At 42.6% G+C, this 24,406-nt stretch overlaps 1 protein-coding gene across 1 annotated transcript in view; it reads left to right on the top strand.

Moving 5' to 3' along the window:
* The window catches only part of gnb2 (G protein subunit beta 2), a 28,710-nt gene extending 5,201 nt beyond the window's left edge, over window positions 1–23,509 (top strand). Inside the window, exons 2-10 of the mRNA XM_062957938.1 lie at window positions 7,505–7,651; window positions 7,892–7,930; window positions 9,670–9,776; window positions 17,641–17,704; window positions 17,855–18,017; window positions 18,186–18,252; window positions 20,399–20,600; window positions 20,695–20,911; window positions 23,336–23,509. Of these exons, the coding sequence (XP_062814008.1) occupies window positions 7,595–7,651; window positions 7,892–7,930; window positions 9,670–9,776; window positions 17,641–17,704; window positions 17,855–18,017; window positions 18,186–18,252; window positions 20,399–20,600; window positions 20,695–20,911; window positions 23,336–23,442 (1,023 nt within the window). The 5' untranslated portion in view covers window positions 7,505–7,594 and the 3' untranslated portion in view covers window positions 23,443–23,509. The remainder of the gene's footprint in view (window positions 1–7,504; window positions 7,652–7,891; window positions 7,931–9,669; window positions 9,777–17,640; window positions 17,705–17,854; window positions 18,018–18,185; window positions 18,253–20,398; window positions 20,601–20,694; window positions 20,912–23,335) is intronic.
* Window positions 23,510–24,406: the final 897 nt, after the last annotated feature.

Here is a 24,406-nt window from a genome sequence, read left to right as displayed (position 1 = left end):
AATATATTGAAAACATTGACTACAAAAATGCGTTGGATAATCCAGAATGTTGGATAAGCAAGTTTTGGATAAGTGAGACTCTATTGTAATAATAATAATAATAATAATAATAATAATAATAATAATAAGTTTATTTATATCCCACCTCCATCTCCCCCGAAGGGGACTCGGGGCGGCTTACAGCAAAATCAAATACAAGCAATGATAAAATATGAAACATCAAAGGACAAAAACAGAAACCAATAATAAAATATACACAATAGGCGAAAAAACACAAAGCGGAATTAAAACATTGAATTAAAAACAATGAGGTTGCAATAGTGGATAAGCAAGGTGCACATTATGAGTAACAAATTCGTAAATAGATAAAGTGCAATAAATTCATTTAAGGTCACATTAGTTAGGGAGGAGTCCTGAATAATATCAAGTAATTTATATTAATAATATACGGAAGAGGATAATAAGTATATAATAATAATAATAATAATAATAATAATAATAATAATAATAATAATGTTTTTATTATAAGAAGAATACAAATATGATGTGCTCAGGGCCTGTAAATGCAATGGGGTCATAGGGAAGGAAGGCATTGCTGGGCTTGGGTCGAGATGGGGAGACTCTGCAGCAGCCTCAGCCTCCTCTGCCGGCTTTGCTGCTTGCTGGCAGAGATCAGAGGGTCTCTGTGCCCACCCCCGTGGGCCTGGCGTTGTCCCGGCCCCTGTCCCTCTTGTCTTCCCCTGAAGAGCCCCAGGAAAGCAGAGCCCCCCATGGCATAGGATCAGAGCCGGAGGATGCCAAGTCACCATGCAGGGCCAGCCGGGGGTCCGGAGCAGGATTGGGAGGGGGGCATTACACATAGCAAAAGGAGGCTGCCTTCTTTCTTTCTTTCCTTCCTTCTTTCCTTCCTTCCTTCCTTCCCTCCCAGGATGCGCCTCGCCCACCCCATGGCCCCATCACTGAGACCAGGCCTGGCCAGGACGTTAAGATTAGTATTAATGCTAATAATAGATGGAGAAATCAGTACTAATAATAATAATAATAATAATAATAATAATAATACATAGTCCCATTACCCAAACAATTTTGGTTCGAAGCATTTTGGATTAGGGATACCTTGCCCACCTAGGGCCCTCCCAGATCTAGGTCAGGATGTTAATAGTAGCCTTGGTATTAATAATAGATAAAGAGAAGTCAGTATTATTGTTATTGTTATTATTATTACAGTAGAGTCTCACTTATCCAAGCTAAACGGGCCGGCATATCTTGGATAATAAGGAGGGATTAAGGAAAAGCCTATTAAACATCAAATTAGGTTATGTTTTTACAAATTAAGCACCAAAACATATTATACCACAAATTTGACAGAAAAAGTAGTTAAATACGCAGCAATGTTATGTTGTAATTACTGTATTTACAAATTTAGCACCAAAATATCACAATATATTGAAAACATTGACTACAAAAATGGCTTGCATAATCCAGAAACTTGGATAAGTGAGGCTTGGATAAGTGAGACTCTATTGTACTTATTAAGACTTCTGTTTCCAAGCACTTTGGATTAGGGATATCTTGCCCACCTATAGCCCTCCCAGAACCAGGCCAGGATTTAAATATTAGTATATATATTATTAATAATAGATGGAGGAAGAGAAGTCGGTATTGTTGTTCATGTTGTTATTATTATTTAGCACAACATCCCAAAGACTTCTGCTTCCAAGCATTTTGGATTAGAGATACCTTTCCCACCTATGCCTCAATCTCATCTTGCGCACCTATGCCCTCCCAGGGCCTTGCGAGGCCAGGATTTTAATATTAGTATTAGCATTAATCATATTTTGAGGAGGTAGAGTCAATGATGGTGATAATAATTTAGTGCATGTGTTCCAGAATCCAAAACATTTTTCGTCCCAGTCATTCTGGATAAGGGATATCTGTAGTAGCCATAATTACATGCATCTATTACTTATAATACAACTACATCATAATTAATTATTTATTAGTAATGATTATGTTTTTATATATTATTCATTATGCATACCATATAATAAATTTGCTATGAATACTGATTTATGATTTATTTTATAATGGCAATATCAACAGTATATAGAATAAATATAGAATACAGTATATAGAATACAGAATAAATGTTTCAATGACTTGGGTGAAAACATCACAGAGTGAACCAGGATTTTTAATCTTAATCATATTTTGAAGAGGAAGGTGATGATGCAGATGATAATAATAGTAGTAATGATATATTTACAGGTAGTTCAAAACATTTCTGGTCCCAGTGTTGCAGATAAGAGATACCTGTATTCACCATAATTATATCAACCTATTACTTACAATACGACAGCATTGTAATGTATTATTTATTAGCAATGATTCATGTATTACTAATTATGTATACTATATTATTATGTTTCTACTTCATCATTTGAACTACATTATCATTTATTATATCATTTATTAGACAACTAGTTTGGGTACCTAGCGTTGCCCAGGTTATTTGAAAAAGGCAGTTTTTAATTGTACAAAATACATAAGGTTGTGTGTGAACTACAACTCCCATCATGCCAGGTTAACCTCCAGTAACTCCACCAGCACTTTGCAGTGTTGGGCCAGTTTGCGCTGGGTACATCATGGGTGGGATTCAGTGTGCTCTCTGGCTGTAGGGTAAACTACAACTCCCACTATGGTGAGTCAGTCCCCTCCAGTAGGTTGAATGGGATTCTGCGTGTCAAGTTTGGTGGAGGTCACAGTTTCCCTGGTTATTGGTGAACTACAACTCCCAGAAAGGAAGGCCAATTCTTTTTTGATTTGATTACCCCTCCAGTAATCAAATTTGGGCATATCAGGTATGTGTGGCAAGTTTGGTCCAGATCCATCAGTGTTTGGGTTCACAGTGCTATTTGGATGTAGGTAAACTACAACTCCCCCAAATCAAGGTGAATTTCCCCCAAAGACCTCCAGTATTTTTTGATGGTCATGGGGGCACAGTGTGCCAAGTTTAATCCAATTCCAACTTTGGCGGAGTTCAGAGTGATCATTGATTGCAGGTTAACTATAAATCCCAGTACCTATAACCCCCCCCCCCCCCCAAACACACCAGTATTCAAATTTGGGGGTATCAGGTATGCATGCCAGGTTTGGTCCAGATCCATCATTGTTTGGATTCATAGTGAGCTCTGGATGTAGGTGAACCATAACTCCTATAAATCCCTCCAAAGACCTCTAGTATTTTGTGTTGGTCATGCGGGTTCTGTGTGCCAAGTTAGTTCCAGGTTCATTGTCGGTTGGGTTCAGGGTGCTTTTGGGTTGCAGGTGAACTATACATCACCTGCAACCTACAACTCCTATAAATCAAGGTGAATTCCTCCCAAACCTCTCCAGTATTTGGTCATGGGAGTTCTGTGTGGTCCAGATATATTATTGAAGTGGCTCACAGTGCTCTGCCTTGATGCAAGTTGAACTACAACTTCCATCATGTTGAGTCAGGCCCCCAAACACCTCCAGTATGTTCAGCTGCTGATCAATTCTGTTTGCTGTGCGGCATAGGAAAGAGTAGGAAAGGGTTATGGGAGAGGCAGTGGGCGGGGTCATGCAAATGCCACACCAATGGAGAGAGTAAGGAACACTGGGATGTCTGTGGTGGAGGAAAAACAGAAAATCTAGGATGAAATTGTCCCTGTATGGAAGCCTTCCCTTGGGTGGTGGGCAGGATGGTGTTTGTGGAGGACATAGGCAGGGCTCTTGACATGTTCACGGTGCTCGCTATAACCTGCAATGTCATTGGATCAAGGACCAGTGGTGTCTCCTGTGTAGTGGGAGCTATTTGTGGAAGTGGGAGCTTGACTGTGTAAGTTGGTGGTTCTCAACCTATGCGTCTCCCAGGTGTTTTGGCCTACTACTCCCAGAAATCCCAGCCAGTTTGTCAGCTGTTAGGATTTTTGGGAGTTAAAGGCCAAAACATCTGGGAACTCACAGGTTGAGAACCACTGGTGTTAGTGGACACCCCAGCCACGTCCACACATGCCGATTTTCACTTTTATTATGTGTATAGATGGTAGTATCAACAGTATATAAATAGTCTGTATTATTTATACAGTCTTCTGCAGCAGAGATAAAGTAGGGTGTAAATAAATATAATAATACAGTAGAGTCTCACTTATCCAACATTCGCTTATCCAACATTCTGGATTACCCAACACAATCTGCCTTTTAGTAGTCAATGTTTTCAATACATTGTGATGTTTTGGTACTAAATTCGTAAATACAGTAATTACTATGTAGCATTACTGCGCATTGAACTACTTTTTCTGTCAAATTTGTTGTTAAGCATGATGTTTTGGTGCTTAGTTTGTAAAATCATAACCTAATTTGATGTTTAATAGGCTTTTCCTTAATCCCTCCTTATTATCCAACATATTCGCTTATCCAACGTTCTGCCGGCCCATTTATGTTGGATAAGTGAGACTCTACTGTATATCTCGTTTGTTGTGTCTTTGTGTCAATAATAATAATAATAATAGATCATAGGGTTAAACCCTTGTGCTGGCAGGACTGCTGACTTGAAGGTTGGGATCCTGACCTGAAGATTGGCGGTTCAATTCTGGGGTGGTTGGGTGAGTTCCCATCTGTCAGCTCCAGCTCCCCATGAGGGGACATGAGAGAAGCCTTCCACAGGGATGGTAAAAAAAAATCAAAACAGATCTGGACAATGTCCCCTGGGCAACATCCTTGCAGACAGCCCATTCTCTCACACCAGAAGTGACTTGCAGTTTCTCAAGTCACTCCTGACATGGAAAAAAAATAGAGAAAAGGAAGATGAGAAGTGTTGTCGAAGGTTTTCATGGCCGGGATCACAGGGTTGTTGTATGTTTTCCAGGCTGTACGGCCATGTTCTAGAAGTATTCTCTCTTGACGTTTCGCCCACATCTATGGCAGGCATCCTCAGAGGTTGTGAAGTATGGAAAAACCTCACAACTTCTGATGAGGTTGAGAAGATGGGAAGCTCCTTTTTCTGCTCGGTATTGTCCTTTCTTTAATAGCATTTCTGTAATTGCACTCCATATCGTTTCAGCCTCAGCGTCGGACATGACTTCACAGCCTTGTAACTCCTCTGTCGTTTTTAAGAGATTTAAAACCCCATTTTAATAATATTATTTCGAAGGAGGAATCTAAGAGTCGTAATCTGAAACCACGGTGCCGTCGGTGGGGTCTTTGGGCCCCTTTGAAGGCCCACAAAATGGTGATTTTCCTCCCGGAAACGGTCTTCTTCTTCTTTGGTGTCCCTCCGCGGACGGACGGCGGCCTTAATCCGGCCGTAATCTCCTCCTCGTTTACACTTGACGAGATTTGCCAGGTTTTAGCGCACTTTCCCTAACGAAGCAAATGGGATTAGGGATTAGGGAGGCATATGTTTGGCTGGGCCGAGCTCTCGGCCTAGTCGGTGGATCCATCTTGGCTTCCTGCCTGGCTTCCCACATCTGGTTGCCGGGGCAACCGCTGCCAAAGATGAGGGAGGAAGAAGGCAGGCGGAGGAGGGAGGGGCCTCGGGTTGTCACGGCAACCCTCTCCCCCTCCTCCCATTGGTGGGGCCAGACCTTTATTTAAAAAACGGCCCAATGGGAATCCTCTCCTCTTCCTGCCTTGGAAACGGGCCTAACCTCGGCAACGGGGCCTGCCTGTATTTGCAGTATTTCACTTTTGTAGGGATTTTGTGCCCATAACCCCAGCAAATGTTAAATGGTATTATTATTACAATTATTATTGGATACACAACAAGATGAGGACACAGCAAACAAGATCCCTCTGCTGACTCTTCCCAAGTGTCTAGGACTCTGTCATGTATCGGCAAATAATGCATGCAGATCTGAGTCGGGTGGCCTTTTGCAGCTGACTGGTGGCGATTTGGAAGTCGCCGATGGTTTTCAAGTGCAGGCCAAGGTCTTGAGACCGTGGATCCAGTGTGCCCATCACCACTGGGACCCCCTTGACTGGCTTGTGCCAGAGTCTTTGCAGTTCGATCTTTAAATCCTCATCTCGTGTCAGCTTTTCCGGTTGCTTCTCGTCAGTCCTGCTGTCGCCTGGGATTGCAACATTGACAATCCATACTATTATTATTAGCAACTCAAGTAAATAAGTAATTTATAATTTGTGGCATTTCACTTTTGTAGGGATTCTGCATTTGTAACAGTGAATGTGGATGGATGGATGGATAGGGAGTTGGGTGGATGGATGGATGAATAGATAGATGGATGGAAAGATGGATGAATGGATGGATAGGTGGGTGGGTGGATGGAAGATAGATAGATGTGTGGATCAATTGATGGATAGATGGATGGATGGATAAGTGGGTGGGTGGGTGGATAGATGTGTGGATCAGTTGATGGATAGATAAATAGATATATAGATGGATAGGTGGATGGATGGATGGATGGATGGATGGATAAGTGGGTGGACGGATAGGTGGGTGGGTAGATGGATGGGTTAATAGATGAATGAATGGATGGATAGGTGGGTGGATGGATGGATGGATTGATAGAAAGATAGATGAATAGATGGATGGATGGATAAGTGGATGGGTGGATGGATGAATAGATGGATGAAAAGATGGATGGATGAGTGGGTGTATGGATGGATAGGTGCGTGGGTGGGTGGATGGATAGATAGATAGATAGATAGATAGATAGATAGATAGAAAGATGGATGAATGGATGGATAGGTGGGTGGATGGATGGGTGGGTCAGTAGATGGGTGGGTGGGTGGATGGATGAATAGATAGATGGATGGAAGATTGATAGATGTGTGGATCAATTGATGGTTAGATGGATAAGTGGGTGGGTGGATGGATGGATGGATAGATGTGTGGATCAGATGGATGGATGGATGGATGGATGGATGGATGGATGGATGGATGGATGGATGGATGGATGGATGGATAGATAGATAGATAGATAGATAGATAGATGATGAATAGATAGGTAGATGAATAGATGGATGAATGGATGGAAACATAGGCCCGGGCTGTGGCGCAGGCTGGAGAGCAAGCCAGCTGCAACCAGCTGCAGTGAATCACTCTGACCAGGAGGTCATGAGTTCGAGGCCCGCTCGGAGCCTATGCTTGTCTTGTCTTTGTTCTATGTTAAAAGGCATTGAATGTTTGCCTATATGTGCAATGTGATCCGCCCTGAGTGAGAAGGGTGGAATATAAATGCTGTAAATAAATAAATAAATGGAAAAGTGGGTGGGTGGATGGATGGATGGATAGATGTGTGGATCAGTTGATGATGGATGGATAGATAGATGAATAGATAGGTGGATGGATGGATGGAAGGATGGATAAGTGGGTGGGTGGATGAATGGATGGTTGTATAAGTAGGTGGATGGATATACAGATAAACCAATAGATGCTTAGCCTCGCTTTGTGCTGGGTTGGGGGCCCTGGGCTATGTGCTGTGCAATGGCTAATGGATCCCCTTTCCCTTGCCGCCTCCAGGATCGTGGCCGCCTGAGAGGGGCTGCCGGCAAAGCCCCCTCCCTCCCTCCCTCCCTCCCTCCGACCCGCCCCCCGCTGCCCGGCTCCACCATGAGTGAATTGGACCAGTTGCGGCAGGAAGCGGAGCAGCTGCGGAACCAGATCAGGGTGAGTTGGGTCTCCGAGGACGTTGCAAGTTCATAGACCTCAGTGAGGTCTTCAGTCTCTGATATCTGGCCCATTTAAATTTGAGAACACATCTACACTAAGGTGGGACAGGTGAGGACCAAGGCAAAGGGGAACCGGAATGAACCCCAGAATATATTATATCCAGGGAGGGGGTCAGGAAGAATTTGTGGGGCTTCAAAGGGGAAAGGTTTTGCCATAATCTCTGTTTGCTTTCTGCAGGACGCCAGGAAAGCATGTGGCGACTCAACGTTGACCCAGGTAAGGCCCAGAAGGGACTGCACCTCCCAGGAGACCCAGGATAATGGGAATGATAGTGTAAATATACTCCTGAATCCGCTCCATCGGGAGTCACATAAGAGTGGCCACGGTTTGGGATTATCCTTGTTTTGGGACTACAGCTCCCAGAATCCCCCAGCCAGCGTTGCTGGCTGGGGGATTCTGGGAACTGTAGTCCCAAAACAAGGATAATCCCAAACTTTTGGGTTCCTGGATGAAAAGTGTGGGGTGTTCTTCACTTTCTGTGCTGCCAAGGGTTCCATTGAAGAAGGCCTTATTGTACCAAAGGCTTAAGGAAGGGGTACCCCAAAGGCCATCTAGACCAGGGGTCCTCAAACTTTTAAAGCAGAGGGCCGGTCCATAATCCTTTAGACTGTGGAGGGGCCGAATTATCATTTTTTAAAAAAACTGAACAAATTCCTATGCACACTGCACATGTCTTATTTGTAGTGCAAAACAACAACAACAATGAAAGAACAATAAAATATTTAAAAATGAAAACAATTGTACCAACATAAATCTATGAGGATTTCAATGGGAAGTGTGGGCCTGATTCTGGCCAATAAGATAGTCAAGTTACTTAGGATTGCTATTGTTGTGTGCCTTCAAGTCATTTCAGACTTTGGGCAAGCCTAAGTCTAAAATTATTTATTTATTCATTTGCTACATTTATTTATTACATTTATATCCCGCCCTTTTCACCCCGAAGGGGACTCAGAGCAGCTGTATGTACATACAATATATTATATTATTAGCATAGCACAATATTAGCATTATATATTACTATATTGAACTATACCACTATACTGTAATAGTATATGTAATATATAACATATAATTATATTATTATATGGTATTATTATTAGTATAATAATAATAATAATAATATTAGTATTATTGGGGCCAGGCTGTGGCGCAGCTGGCTAGTAAGCAGCTGCTATAAATCACTACTGACCGAGAGGTCATGAGTTCGAAGCCCGGGTCGGGTTAAGCCTCCGACCATTAATAGCCCTGGCTTGCGGTTGACCTATGCAGCCCCGAAAGACAGTTGCATCTGTCAAGTAGGGAAAATTTAGGTATGCATTATGCGGGAGGCTAATTTAACTAATTTACAACACCATAAAACTGCCAGCAAAACACGAGGAAAAGAATGAGGAATAACAGCCACCAGTGGACGGTGAAGCAACAGCTCCCCCTGTGGCCGGAATCGTGAAGCTGGAAAGATGTCAAAATGCCTCTGTGTCTGTCTAAACTGAATGTTGTTTGTCTGTTGGCATTGAATGTTTGCCATATATGTGTTCATTGTAATCCGCCCTGAGTCCCCTTCGGGGTGAGAAAGAAGGGCGGAATATAAATACTGTAAATAAATATATATTATATTGTATAACATTATAATATTATTATCAATATTATATGTATATACAATATATTATTTTATTAAAAATAATATTATATTATAAAACTGAGGGCGTGGGCCAGGTAAATGACCTTGGCGGGCCACATCCGGCCCCCGGGCCTTAGTTTGGGGGGCCCTGATCTAGACCCACCCCATCCTGCCATGCAAGAACACTCAACAAGCTAACTCCCACAAGGTGGCCAGTGACCCAATCCTTTTGCAATGCCCAGGAACACATCCATGTCGTTGTCATATACCTACCCCTGTGAAAATGTTTATGTCTGCATTTCTGTGACTGTTGAGCACCTTCCTGCCTCTTCCACAGATCACAGCGGGCCTCGATCCCGTGGGCCGGATCCAGATGCGGACGAGGCGCACGCTGCGCGGCCACCTGGCCAAGATCTACGCCATGCACTGGGGGACCGACTCCAGGTCAGGATCAGCAGGGATGTCGCAAAAATTGACAAATGTTCCTGGTTTGGAAGTGTTGTTTCCCGTTTAATTGTACGGTCCTTACTTTGAAAGTAGTCGTTCTACTCCGAAAACTTCGTTTTTGTGGCTGGCACAAACTAGGGTCAATAGGCTGAGACTCTATGACAGGGGTCCCCAAACTTTTTAAACGGGGGCTAGTTCACAGTCCCTCAGCCAGTTGGAGGGCCGGACTATAGTTTTTAAAAAAAACTATGAACAAATTCCTATGCACACTGCACATGCCTTATTTTAAAGTAAAAAACTAAATGGGAACAAATACAGCCTCAATGTTAGTAATAATAATAATAAAAAATAATAAAAGAGGGTTGGAAGAGACCCCTTGGGTCATTTAGTCCAACCCCCTTTTGCCTTTGTGCACCAAAGGCACAAGCAAAGCACCCCTGACAGATGGCCACCCAGCCTCAATGTTATAATAATAATAATAATAATAATAATAATAATAATAATAATAATAATAATATACCACACAGTCCTAAATGCTTGGGAAGTGTTCGACTTGTGATTTTGTGATACAAAATCCAGCATATAGATCTCGTTTGCTGTGTTATACTGTGTCCTTCTGTCAATAATAGTAATAATAATAATAATAATAATACAGTAGAGTCTCACTTATCCAACATAAACGGGCCGGCAGAACGTTGGATAAGCAAATATGTTGGATAATAAGGAGGGATTAAGGAAAAGCCTATTACACATCAAATTAGGTTATGATTTTACAAATTAAGCACCAAAACATCATGTTATACAACAAATTTGACAGAAAAAGTAGTTCATTACGCAGTAATGCTATGTAGTAATTACTATATTTACGAATTTAGCACCAAAATATCATGATATATTGAAAACATTGACTACAAAAATGCTTTGGATAATCCAGAATGTTGGATAAGCGAGTGTTGGATAAGTGAGACTCTACTGTAATAATAATAATAATAATAATAATAATAATAATAATAATTACAAAGAGGGTTGGAAGAGACCCCTTGGGCCATTTAGTCCAACCCCCTTCTGCCTTTGTGCACCAAAAGCACTAGCAAAGAACCCCTTAATAATTAATAATTAAATAATCATTAAAATACCATTATAAACAAACAAAGTTTTGGAAGGCGTGCACCAGGCGAGGGAGAAGGTATGTGCCTTTTCCTCCTCCCTTGCGCGGCATGTACCTTCCTCGGTGGAGGAGGAGGGAGCCACCACTGCGGGGGCCGGATAAATGGCTTTGATGGGCTGCATGTGGCCCCCGGGCCTTAGTTTGGGGACCCCTGCTCTATGAGATAATTCATTGGAAAATCAGAGCAAAATGTGCTGCAGGGTGATGTCACTCCCGTAAAAACAAAGTTAGGCACTGCAGACTCACTCAACCAGAGAAATCAGCCACAGCAGAGCCCTTGATGAACCAACCTGGACACAGTATATTATTTGAGAACACAGAAATGCTTGACCACTCCAACAACTATCATGTGAGACTACACAGAGAAGCCATTGAAATCCACAAGCACGTGGACAACTTTAACAGAAAAGAGGAAACCATGAAAATGAACAAAATCTGGCTACCAGTATTAAAAAAAACTCAAAAATCAGAACAGTAAATAAGAAGCAACACTCTGAAAACAGAAGAGTTCCAAGGGCAGCTAATGACTCTGAACAAAGGATGTCCTCAGAAATAGCCAGGAGATGAACCTTTCCAATGCTAATTAAGGTGATTAACTGCAACATTCACACTGACTTTCCAACTGACAAAGAGTTCTTCTCACACCCTGGACTTTCCACAGATATATCTATATATATAAAAGAGTGATGGCATCAGGGCAGCGGACAAAACAACAAAACTATAGGCCCCCCAACCTTGAAATTTGACAACACAACCCATCATCCACGGCTCTAGGTTGATACAACAAAAAGAAAAGAAAAATAAAGTCCTAATTAGAGGGAGAGGAATAATTGCTTTTATCCAATTGCTGCCAGTTAGAAGGCTAAGCTCCTCCAACTTGGTCTCCTAGCAACCCAATAAAAAAAATAATAAACACTAAAAATTAATACAATAAAATACTATAATAACAGAAAATAACGAAAAATAATACAAGAAAATAATAAAATATAATAAATAAAAATATAACTTACAATAAAATTAATAAAAAAAATTGCAAATAATGTCAAATAAAAATTACACAACAATTTTTAACTAATACCACCACCACTTTGCCACAGCAACGCGTGGCCGGGCACAGCTAGTAATAATAATAATAATAATAATAATAATAATAATAATAATAATAATAATAATGATAATAATAATAATAATGAGTTTATTTATATCCCACCTCCATCTCCCCCGAATGGGACTCGGGGCAGCTTACAGCAAAATCAAAATACAAGAAATGATAAAATATAAAACATCAAAGGACAAAAACAAAAACCAATAATAAAATATACACAATAGGTGAAAAAACACAACACATAATTAAAGCATCAAATTAAAAACAATGAGGTTGCAATAGTGGATAAGCAAGGTGCACATTATGAGTAACAAATTCGTAAATATATAAAGTGCATTAGAATCATTTAACCTTCCTTGCTTAGTTTCTCCATACCTCACAACTTCTCAAGATGCCTGCCATAGATGTGGGCGAAACGTCAGAAGAGAATACTTCTGGAACATGGCCATACAACCCGGAAAACATACAACAACCCTGTGATCCTGGCCATGAAAGCCTTGGACAACACAAAGTTTTGACAGTTCAATAAACTCTTTCCTTGTTTTTTTTATAATAGAACCAATTAGGAAATGTCATTGATAACCCAGGAACAAAAATCACAGTGTAACGTAGTGTTATCAGTGTCATTCTCACCATCATCCTCTTTGTTTACGCACCACTTTTGGAGGATAGTGGAAGCAAGATCCTCAGGTTGGAGTCCCATCTTCCCCTTCCTCCAGGAAACCACAAGCGGAGTATTATTGTTACTCATACTGACTCGAGTCTAATGCGCCATTGAATCTAGTGCGCACCTCCATTTTCAAAATCCCGAAATCCCAAAAAAGTATGTGCTGCTGAATGTAATGGGCAGCGGCAAAAGGTGTCCTCTTTGTAATTTGGCCCCAAAAGGTGCGCATTACACTGGCTTCCTGCTTAGGATTCCTTTGTAAACAATTGTGTTGGAACACAAAAGCTTCCGGTGATGGAAAAGAAAACATTGGAGTGCGTCTCTGCTCTAGAATGAATCCACTTCAATTGCCTTGGTTCTGTTGCCCAGTACAAGATTTGGGAGCAGTAAACCAAGCTACTGTCATCCTGTTGTGCCCAACCCATATGTCCTGTGACAGCTATTCATGTCACCATTTTGGACTTGAAGGATGTGTGTTTTTCTGCGTCCAGCTGGCACCCCAGAGCCAGCCAGTCTTCGCCTTCTAGTAGGAACAGCCCACCACAAGAAGGAAAGTGCAGTAGTGTTGGACAAGACTTCCACAAGGGTACAAAAATTCCCCAACGATTTTTGGTATGGCCCTAGCTCAGTGATGGCCAACCTATGACACGCGTGTCAGCACTGACACGCCTTGCCATTTTTGCTGACACGCTGCCGCATGCAGATTGATTGGATGACTTATGTCTTTTGTGGCCAAATTTGGTGTCATTTGGTCCAGTGGTTTTGTTGTTTACTCCATGGGAATTATGCACATTACATTTATATATAGAGATATAGATTATTTTTATATCATATTATTATTCTATTATTATTGTAGTATATTATTATATTATTACAGTAGAGTCTCACTTATCCAACACTCACTTATCCAACGTTCTGGATTATCCAACGCACTTTTGTAGTCAATGTTTTCAATACATCATGATATTTTGGTGCTAAATTCGTAAATACAGTAATTACTACATAGCATTACTGTGTATTGAACTACTTTTTCTGTCAAATTTGTTGTATAACATGATGTTTTGGTGCTTAATTTGTCATAACCTAATTTGATGTTTAATAGGCTTTTCCTTAATCCCTCCTTATTATCCAACATATTCGCTTATCCAATGTTCTGCCGGCCCGTTTACGTTGGATAAGTGAGACTCTACTGTACTATGATATTATTATTATATTATTAATTATTCATGACTACATTAAAACTACAATAGAGAGAAATCAGTGTGGAAACTGCAAGAGGTACCATAGATTTTTGTACATGGAAATAATGGTAGTAAATAGTTTTTGATTTATTAAATACAGTTATATATTACAATTATACATTTTTGTTATTTAAACTATACATATTGCGAAATTATGGTTTTTTACTCAAAGTGACACACCACCCACGTCATGCTAGTTTTTTTAGTGAATTTTGACACACCAAGCGCAAAAGCTTGCCCTTCACTACCCTAGCTAGCTAGGGACTTACACGACTTCTCTTCAAAACCCGGGAAGCGAGTTTTACTCCAGTACGTAGACGACCTACTTCTGGCAGCCGAGGGATGACAGGAGTGTGAAACTGCAACGTGTGAGCTACTACAGATCCTTTATGAGAAAGGTTCAAGTGTTCAAAAAGAAGGCTCAACTTAATCAGACTGAAGTCAAATAAATACCTAGGGTTCTGGATTATGCAAGGGCAAAGAGTTTTAGAGATAGAGCAAAAAGAGACTTCCGTCCCAAGTTCTTAGGGAGTGCAGGGTTATGGATTCCCAACTCCGCAGTGCTGGCGAAGCCCCTGTATGAGTCCACTAAGGGAGGAGCAAAGGAAGAGTTTCAGTGGACTGGGGAATGTGAGAAATGGTTTAAAAATGGTACAGGCACCGGCCCTGGGATTCCCTGACTTGGAGAAGCCATTTACCTTGTACATAGGAGAGAAAGGAGGAATGGCGTAGGGGCCGGGCTGTGGCGCAGGCTGTTGAGCAGCTGCAATAAATCACTCTGAACATGAGGTCATGAGTTTGAGGCCAGCCCGTGGCGGGGTGAGCACCCGTCAATTAAAAATAAAGAATAGCCCCTGCTCGTTGCTGACCTAGCAACTCGAAAGATAGCTGCATCTATCAAGTAGGAAATAAGGTACCACTTATTAAAAAAAAAGTGGGGAGGCAAGTTTAACTAATTTATGACCTGGAATGAGGAAGTGCCGTCAGAGTGGATGATGAAGCAGCTGCTCCCCCCTGTGGCCAGATTTGGAACATCCCCTCAGGAGAAGGTTAAATTGCCTCTGCGTCTGTTTGTCTCGGTCTCTGTTTGATGTGTTTATGGGCATTGAATGTTTGCCCTCTGTGTGTATAATGTGATCCGCCCTGAGTCCCCTTCGGGGTGAGAAAGAAGGGCGGAATATAAATACTGTAAATAAATAAATAAAATAAATCACCGTAGGAGTCCTGATCCAAGCTTTGGGGACTTGGTAACGGCCCGTGGCCTACCTGTCGAAGCAACTGGACACAGATGGCCAACTTGCCTAAGAGCTGAAGCGGCTACTGCAGGGCTAGCTGGAGAGGCAGCCAAATTAACTTTGGGACAGACAGTAATTGTTAAAGTACCTGATTCAGTGCAAGGCCTTGATGGTAAAACCTGACTGTCCTCTTGGCCCGAATTTATTATGGACTTAATCATTCCTCAACACAACTTGATCAATAGAGGAAAACAACAAAATATCAATCCTGTAACAACTGTCATCATTAGACTCCTATTAACAGGGATTTGAACCGTCCTATAGCCACGAAGTCAACCAGTCAAATGGGGAGACTGAATTAGTTTCCAGTGTTAATATTGTATGTTTTATGTTGATTTTAACGATTGTTTTTACTGTAATGGATGTTTTTATTGGATAACTGTTTTATTGCTGTGTTTTGATATTTGATTGTTTTATCGGGCAAGGCCCCATGTAAGCCGCCCCGAGTCCCTTCGGGGAGATGGGGCGGGGTATAAAAATAAAGTTATTATTATTACACCATGTATCTTGCCATGAATTAGGGCTTGTAACTTATCCAAATCATTTCCTATTCCTATTCCCTGGTTGAGGTTGTGAAACTTAACTATGCACCGAGGTCCAATCGTGTTACACAACCCTCCCTTCATGGCTAGTAGTTCAATGTTATCGAATCCTGGGGGCTGTATTCTCTGCCAAAGGTTGCTGATGCCTCACCAAACTACAAATCCCAGGATAGTATAGCATTGAGCCATGACTATTGAATTAGAGGTGACATCCCTCAAATGGGATGTCCAGAAGCAGCTTCCCCTTTTGATTTGGATCGGCACTAAGATGATCGTATGATACAAATCCCTCATTTAAGTGAGGTCATTTAGCCCCAAAAAAGTGAGCATTAGATTTGAGTCAATACAGTATTATTATCATTATCCGCTATCATCCTCAATGCTTTTCATACGCTGCTTTTTTTGCCACACCTTGGGATCAAAGTAGGTTTGAGTCCTGTTTAAGAGAGGAAAGAAAGCAGGGTATAAATACATTTATTATTATTACAGTAGAGTCTCACTTATCCAACATAAACGGGCCGGCAGAACGTTGGATAAGTGAATATGTTGGATAATAAGGAGAGATTGAGGAAATGCTTATTAAACATCAATTTACGTTATGATTTTACAAATTAAGCAACAAAACATGTTTTACAACAAATTGACAGAAAAAAAAAACAGTTCAAAACATGGTAACGTTATGTAGTAATTACTGTATTTATGAATTTAGCACCAAAACATCGCAGTGTATTGAAAACATTGACTACAAAAACATTGACTACTAAAAGGCAAACTGCGTTGGATAATATAGAATGTTGGATAAGTGGAGGTTGGATAAGCGAGACTCTACAGCAGGGGTCCCCAAACTTTTTAAGTGGAGGGCCGGTTCATGGCCCCTCAGACAGTTGAGGGGCCGAATTATCATTTGAAAAAAAATACAAATTCCTATGCACACTGCACATGTCTTATTTGTAGTGCAAAAACCCACCAGCAACAATTATTTATTTATTTACTACATTTATCTCCCACCCTCTCTCACCCCGAAGGGGACTAAGAGCAGCTTACAAGTTGTATGTACATACAATATATGATATTAGAATAGCACAATATTAGCATTATATATTACTATCTGGTACTATACCACTGTACTGTAATATTATTAGTAATATTTCATTTAATATATAACATGCAATTAATATTATTATATTACGCAATTATTATTATTATTAGCCACCCTGAGTCCCCTATTGGGTGAGAAGGGAGGGGTAGAAATACTGTAATAAATAAATAAGTAAACAAATAAATATTATATTGTATTACATTATAAGATTATTATCAATATTATATGTATACACAATATATTATATTATTAGGATTGCACAGTATTAGTAAATTAAAGAACAATACAATATTTAAAAATAAAAACAATTTTAACCAACATACTGTGTAAACCTATCAGGATTTCAATGGGAAGTGTGGGCCTGCTTCTGGCCAATGAGATAGTCAAGCTAAGTAGGATTGTTGTTGTTGTGTCTTCAAGTCATTTTGGACTTTGGGCGAGCCTAAGTCTAAAACTGAGGGCGGGGGCCAGGTCAATGACTTTGGAGGGCCGCATCCGGCCCCCGGGCCTTAGTTTGGGGACCCCTGCTCTACAGTATTGTTATTATTATTGGCAATAATGATTTTTAAATTTTTCACATCTTACCTCTGCGTATTTTATTATTTGTCCTGTAATGATTGTATTTATGTATTTTAACTGTGTTGCCACTTTGCATCCTTATATTGGAAGAAAGGCATAATAATAATAATAATAATAATAATAATAATAATAATAATAATAATACGCTTTTTCTGTTCCTTGCAGGCTGCTGGTTAGTGCCTCCCAAGATGGGAAGTTGATCATTTGGGACAGCTATACCACAAACAAGGTAAGGGTTGGGATTCTAGCGCAGGCAGGCACGGGCCAACTTCAGCCTTCCCTCCAGGTGTTTTGGACTACAACTCCCACCATTCCTAACAGCCTACTGGCGGAAGGGGCTTGGATCCTAATTCTTTGCCTCACATCCTGTCCCATGCAGGTCCATGCCATCCCGCTGCGGTCCTCCTGGGTCATGACCTGCGCCTACGCTCCGTCGGGGAACTACGTGGCCTGTGGCGGCCTGGACAACATCTGCTCCATCTACAGCCTCAAGACCCGGGAGGGGAACGTGCGGGTCAGCCGGGAGCTCCCGGGCCACACGGGTGAGCCACGACGCCCTGCCTCTTCGACCTCTTTCCTTCTTTGGAGCAGGGGCTCCCAATCTTTAAGAAGCTTTGAAGGACGGAGGCTTTAGCTGTGGGTTCTGCAGGGTGGTCTAGATGGCCTTGGGGTTTCCCTTCTGACCCTTGTTCCGCTTTCCTCCTTCAAAGGCTACCTCTCCTGCTGCCGGTTTCTGAACGACAACCAGATCATCACCAGCTCTGGAGACACAACGTGGTGAGGATGGGGGCATTCATGATAATGATGATTATATTATTATATTTATTTATTTATACGCTGCTTTATCTCTTAAAGGGGGAGCCAAATGGGGGCCGAATGCAAGGCAGTGTTTGGGGCAAATAATATTTTTAATAATAATAATAACAACAACAACAATTTATTTTTAACCCACCCTCTCTTCCCGAGAGGACTCAAGGAAAATGGCAAACATTCAATGCTAATACAAAACATAATAGACATAAGCACATTTACATTGAAGAAGATGAGAATAATGATTTGATCAGTTGGACAGTCTTATCTTTAATTTGAGCTTTATGTAAATATTCAAAAACATTAAACCTACCAATGCCTCGATTAATGTAATTTTATTGGTTTCTATTTTTATTTCTGAAATTTCTCACCCTCGGCTTATACTGGAGTCAATGTTTCCTAGTTTTTTTGTGGTAAAATTAGGTGCCTCGGGTTATATTCGGGTTGGCTTATACTCGAGTATATATGGTAGTTGTTTAAGGGTTGATTTATTTTTGTTATAATGTTCCTGTTTTTCTGTTATTGTTTATGCACTTAGTTAAAATATGAACATGCGATGTTGATTGGGCTTGTCCCCATGTAAGCCGCCCTGAGTCCCTTTGGGGAGATGGAGGCTGAGTACAAAAATAAAGTTACAGTAGAGTCTCACTTATCCAATATAAACGGGCCGGCAGAATGTTGGATAAGCGAATATGTTGGATAATAAGGAGAGATTAAGAAAAAGCCTACTAAGCATCAAAACAGGTTATGATTTTACAAATTAAGCACCAAAACATCATGTTATGCAACAAATTTGACAGAAAAAGTAGTTCAATACACAGTAATGCTATGTAGTAATTACTGTATTTACGAATTTAGCCCCAAAATATCATGATATCTTGAAAACATTGATTACAAAAATGCGTTGGATAATCCAGAACGTAGGATAAGCGAGTGTTGGATAAGTGAGACTCTATTGTACTACTATTTTATTTATTTATTTATATATTAAACTTGTATATCACTACTCCCAGTTTGGCTCGGAGCGGTTTACAGATAGATTAATACAGGGGTCCCCAAACTTTTTAATCAGGGGGCCAGTTCACAATCCTTCGGACTGTTGGAGGGCCGGACTATAGTTGGCCACCGAGCAATAATAATAAATAATAATAATAGCAATAATAATAAAAAAGAGGGTTGGAAGAGACCCTTTGGGCCATTGAGCTCAATCCCCTTCTGCCTTTGTGTACCGAAAGCACAAGCAAAGTATCCCTGACAGATGGCTACCCAGCCTCAAAGTTAATAATAATAATAATAATAATAATAATAATAATAATAATAATAATAATAGCAATAATAATAAAAAAGAGGGTTGGAAGAGACCCCTTGGGCCATTAAGTTCAACCCCTTTCTGCCTCTGTGCACCAAAAGCACAAGCAAAGCACCGCTGACAGATGGCCACCCAGCCTCAATGTTAATAATAATAATAATAATAATAATAATAATAATAATAATAATAATAATAATAAAGAGGGTTGGACGAGACCTCTTGGGCCATTGAGCCCAACCCCCTTCTACCTCTGTGCACCAAAAGCACAAGCAAAGCACCCCTGACAGATGGCCACCCAGTATTATTATTAATAATAATAATAATAATAATAATAATAATAAGGGTTGTAAGGGAATAAGAGACCCTTTGGGTCATTTAGCCCAACCCCCTTCTGCCCTTGTGTCGTGGGGGCCGGATAAATGGCTTCGATGGGCCGCATCCGGCCCCCGGGCCTTAGTTCGGGGACCCCTGGATTAATACAATACACTTAGACTATGTGTCAGTACAGCTGACTGAATTTGATCATCACTTGTATTATTATTGTTAACATTATGTATATGATGCTCTAATATACATATTGTGTTTCATGTTTTGAACCTTTATCGTGGTTGCATATTTTTCATATATTGTTTAGAATAGACATCTGTGTTTAGTTATTATTATATTTTGCCTACAAAAATAAAGTTATTATTTAAGCTGAAGTCCAAAACACCTGGAGGGAAGGCCCATGTTGGCCCATGCCTGTCCTGTGCCTTTTCTCCCTCTCATATGCTGCATCTTCTGTGTGTCGTCCTCCCCGCAAAGCGCCCTGTGGGACATCGAGACCGGCCAGCAGACCACCACCTTCTCCGGCCACAGCGGCGACGTCATGTCCCTCTCGCTGTCTCCCGACATGCGCACTTTCGTCTCGGGGGCCTGCGACGCCTCCATCAAGCTGTGGGACATCCGGGACAGCATGTGCCGGCAGACCTTCACCGGCCACGAGTCCGACATCAACGCCGTCTGCGTGAGTGGGGGGCCGGGTGGGGCCGGGGTTCGTCCGAGGGGAAGGCAACGGACGGCGTGGGCCTTACCTCTTTCCTCCTCTTCCCCGCCCGCAGTTCTTCCCCAACGGCAACGCCTTCACCACGGGTTCGGACGATGCCACCTGCCGCCTCTTCGACCTGCGCGCCGACCAGGAGCTGATGATGTACTCCCACGACAACATCATCTGCGGCATCACCTCCGTGGCCTTCTCCCGGAGCGGCCGCCTCCTCCTCGCCGGGTACGACGACTTCAACTGCAACATCTGGGACTCCATGAAGGGAGACCGGGCAGGTGAGCCTCACATAGGACCCCACAGTCTGCTATAGACCATTCCTAATGTTTAGATCAGGCATGGGCCAATTTGGGCCCTCCGGGTGTTTTGGAGTTCAACTCGACCATTCCTAACAGCCTCAGGCCCTTTCCTTTTGCCCCTCGGCCACTTAAGCGGCCGAGGGGCAAAAGGAAGGGGCCTGAGGCTGTTAGGAATGCAGGGAGTTGAACTCCAAAACACCATGGTTTACACTAGGAAATATACTCCGATAATGGGACACACTTTACAAATGTCTATGGGAGTTGCAGTCCAAAACACCATGGTTTACACCAGGAAATATAATCCGATAATGGGACACACTTTACAAATGTCTATTGGAGTTGCAGTCCAAAACTGCTTAAGCGGCTGAGGGGCAAAAGGAAGGGGCCTGAGGCTGTTAGGAATGCAGGGAGTTGAACTCCAAAACACCATGGTTTACACTAGGAAATATACTCCGATAATGGGACACACTTTACAAATGTCTATGGGAGTTGCAGTCCAAAACACCATGGTTTACACCAGGAAATATAATCCGATAATGGGACACACTTTACAAATGTCTATGGGAGTTGCAGTCCAAAACTGCTTAAGCGGCTGAGGGGTAAAAGGAAGGGGCCTGAGGCTGTTAGGAATGGTCGAGTTGGAGTCCAAAACACCCGGAGGCCCAACCTTTTATTGACCAGGGACCACTCTCCAACTGTATTTATTTCTTTATTTACAATATTTATATTCCGCCCTTCTTTCTCAGGGCGGATCACAATGCACATGTACATGGCAAACGTTCAATGCCATTAAACATACGACATATATAGACAGAGGCAATTTAACATTCCCAGCTTCATGAGGGCCTGCTCGATTCCGGCCACACGGAATCCACTTGGGACACCGAGTCCTTCATGGAGTACTTCCTCATTCTTCCGCACACTGCTAGAGGTTTTTTATGGTGTCGTAAATGATGAAGCAGCTGCTCCCCCTCTGGCCGGAATCAAGCATACCTACGGGAAGCGGGAAGCTGGAGAAAGTTTAAATTGCCTCTGCGCCTGTCTCCATTCTGTTATATGGCATTGAATGTTTGCCTTCTATGTGTAATGTGATCCGCCCTGAGTCCCCTTCGGGGTGAGAAAGAAGGACGGAATATAAATACTGTAAATAAATAAATAAGTGACAGATGCAACTGTCTTTTGGGCTGCTTAGGTCAACAGCAGGCTAGACTATTAATAGTCAGGAGCTCACTCCAACCCGGGCTGGCTTCTGACCGTTAGTACCTAAAGGGTTACGAATCTATTTTTGGTCAACTTTAGATTCAGTTTGGTTATTTTGTGTGCTGATTCAGAAAATTGCCCTGGATAGACCACATCCACTCTAGTTTCTGATACAGAACATATGCCGTCCAGTAGTCGCCATCTGCTCACCCACAGAAAAGCATATTTAATCATCTAGAGCTGATTTTCTCTGCATGTCTTGCGGACTTTATATATTGTTGTGTGCCTTCAAGTTGTTTCAGACTTAGGTCAACCCTAAATCTAAGGTTTAGGACAGGGGCCAGGTAAATCACCTTGGAGGGCCTTAGTTTGGGGACCCCTGATCTAGACGATCTCATAAGATCATAGGTAAGCAAAGAGACCTCCAAAGACCATCTAGATGGTCTCATAAAGCCACCAGAAGACCATAGATAAGAAAGGGGACCCTCAAAGACCATCTCGATGGTCTCATAAGACCATAGGTAAGGAAAAGGACCCTCAAAGGCCATCTAGGTGATTTCATAAGGCCACCAGAAGACCATAGATAAGGAAAGGGACCCTCAAAGACCATCTAGATGGTTTCATAAGACCATAGGTAAAGAAAGGGACCCCCAAAGTCCATCTAGATGGTCTCATAGGACCATTGGTAAGGAAAGTGACCTCCAAAAGCCATCTAGATGGTCTCATAAGGCCATAGCTAATCAAAGAGACCTTCAAAGATCATCTGGACGATCTCATAAGACCATAGATAAGCAAAGAGACCTCCAAAGACCAGGTAGACTTAGGGTTGACCCAAGTCTAAAGTTTAGGACAGGGGCCAGGTCAGTGACCTTGGAGGGCCGCATCCGGCCTATGGGCCTTAGTTTGGGGAGCCCTGATCTAGACTATCAGTGTGGCCTCGAATTGCATTGGCCTTTTGAGCTGCTGCATCATGTTCAGCTTGGGGTCTGCTCAGACTCCGAGATCCCTTTCATAGGCACGGTTTCCAAGCCATTGAATATCTGTGCATTTAATTGTTGCCTGCCTTTGTGTAGTTGTAGTACATTTCTTTACATTTCTCCCAGTACATGACTTCTGTTGATGCATTTTGTGCCGCTTGGCTCACGTTCAGCTTGTGACCCACTGAGACCCCTTCTCTCCTCTCTTCCTCCCCCCCTCTCTCAGGGGTCCTGGCCGGCCACGACAATCGGGTCAGCTGCCTCGGGGTGACGGACGACGGCATGGCGGTGGCCACTGGCTCCTGGGACAGCTTCTTGAAAGTCTGGAATTGACCTCCTGCCCCGGTTCCTGGCCAGTGGGAGGTAAAGGAGGAGGAGGAAGCCCCCCCCAGTCACCCCCCATGGTGCCCCCCAAAAGCCCAGCCTTTCCCTCCCTCCATCCCTCTTCCTTCCTTCTTTCCTTTCACCAGCCTTTTTGGGGGCCGTGGCCTTGACTCACTCAATTTCTGTCTCTGCTCCTCCATTCAATGCTCCCCAGTCCTGTTTTCTTTCCTTTCCTTCCTCTTTGAAATGGCCAATCATTTGGGGAGGGGGCACAACGGCAGGAGGGGGCTGGCCATCGGCAGCCATTTAGTAATTTTTGGGGAGGGGTGATACAGTGGGACCAGAATTTGGCCTCTGCAATGAGGTTGTTACTAAAATTCAGTGTGGAAGGGAGCACGGAAGAGGCAGGACATGGAAAGCCCCCCAAATTATTCATCCATCCCTTCCTTCCTTCCTTCCTTCTCTCCTTCCTAAATCCAGTGATGGCCAAACAAGGGTCTCACCCCATTGAAGAGGGTGGGACGTGGTAAGCATTTGGGGGGCTGCAATGGGACCAGTGCCAGGCCTCTGCAATAAGGATATCCCGAGGAGAAATGGGGCTCACCCCATAGCATTATCCTCCCCAATCCCTCCATCTTTTCTCTCCTTTCCTTCCGAGGGGGATGAATACACACACACACACACACCCCGGTGGTCTCTTTCCGGCGCCTCCTCCTCCTCCTCCTCTCCTGCTGCCGCTCTCCCCCCAAACCGTGGTGCTGGGAGGCAGTGGGGCTTCTGTGGGGCGGCCTTTGAACCTGGTGGCCTTGTTTCCTCCCTCCCGACTGGGGGTCACAAGGGGGGCCCTGGCGGTGGCCCTGGCGCTCGGCCCCCTCCCCTCCTGCTGCTGATGCTGCTGCTCCGGCAGGCTCTGTGTGTAACCTGTAAACAACAGAAACCAACAACCGGTGTCTCTGGCGTCCTTTCTTACTCG

Source organism: Anolis carolinensis, chromosome 6 (genome assembly GCF_035594765.1).
Source record: "Anolis carolinensis isolate JA03-04 chromosome 6, rAnoCar3.1.pri, whole genome shotgun sequence".
Lineage (NCBI taxonomy): Eukaryota > Metazoa > Chordata > Lepidosauria > Squamata > Dactyloidae > Anolis > Anolis carolinensis.
Note: the sequence above shows the minus strand (reverse complement) of the source record. Positions and strands in the feature narration are given on the sequence as shown.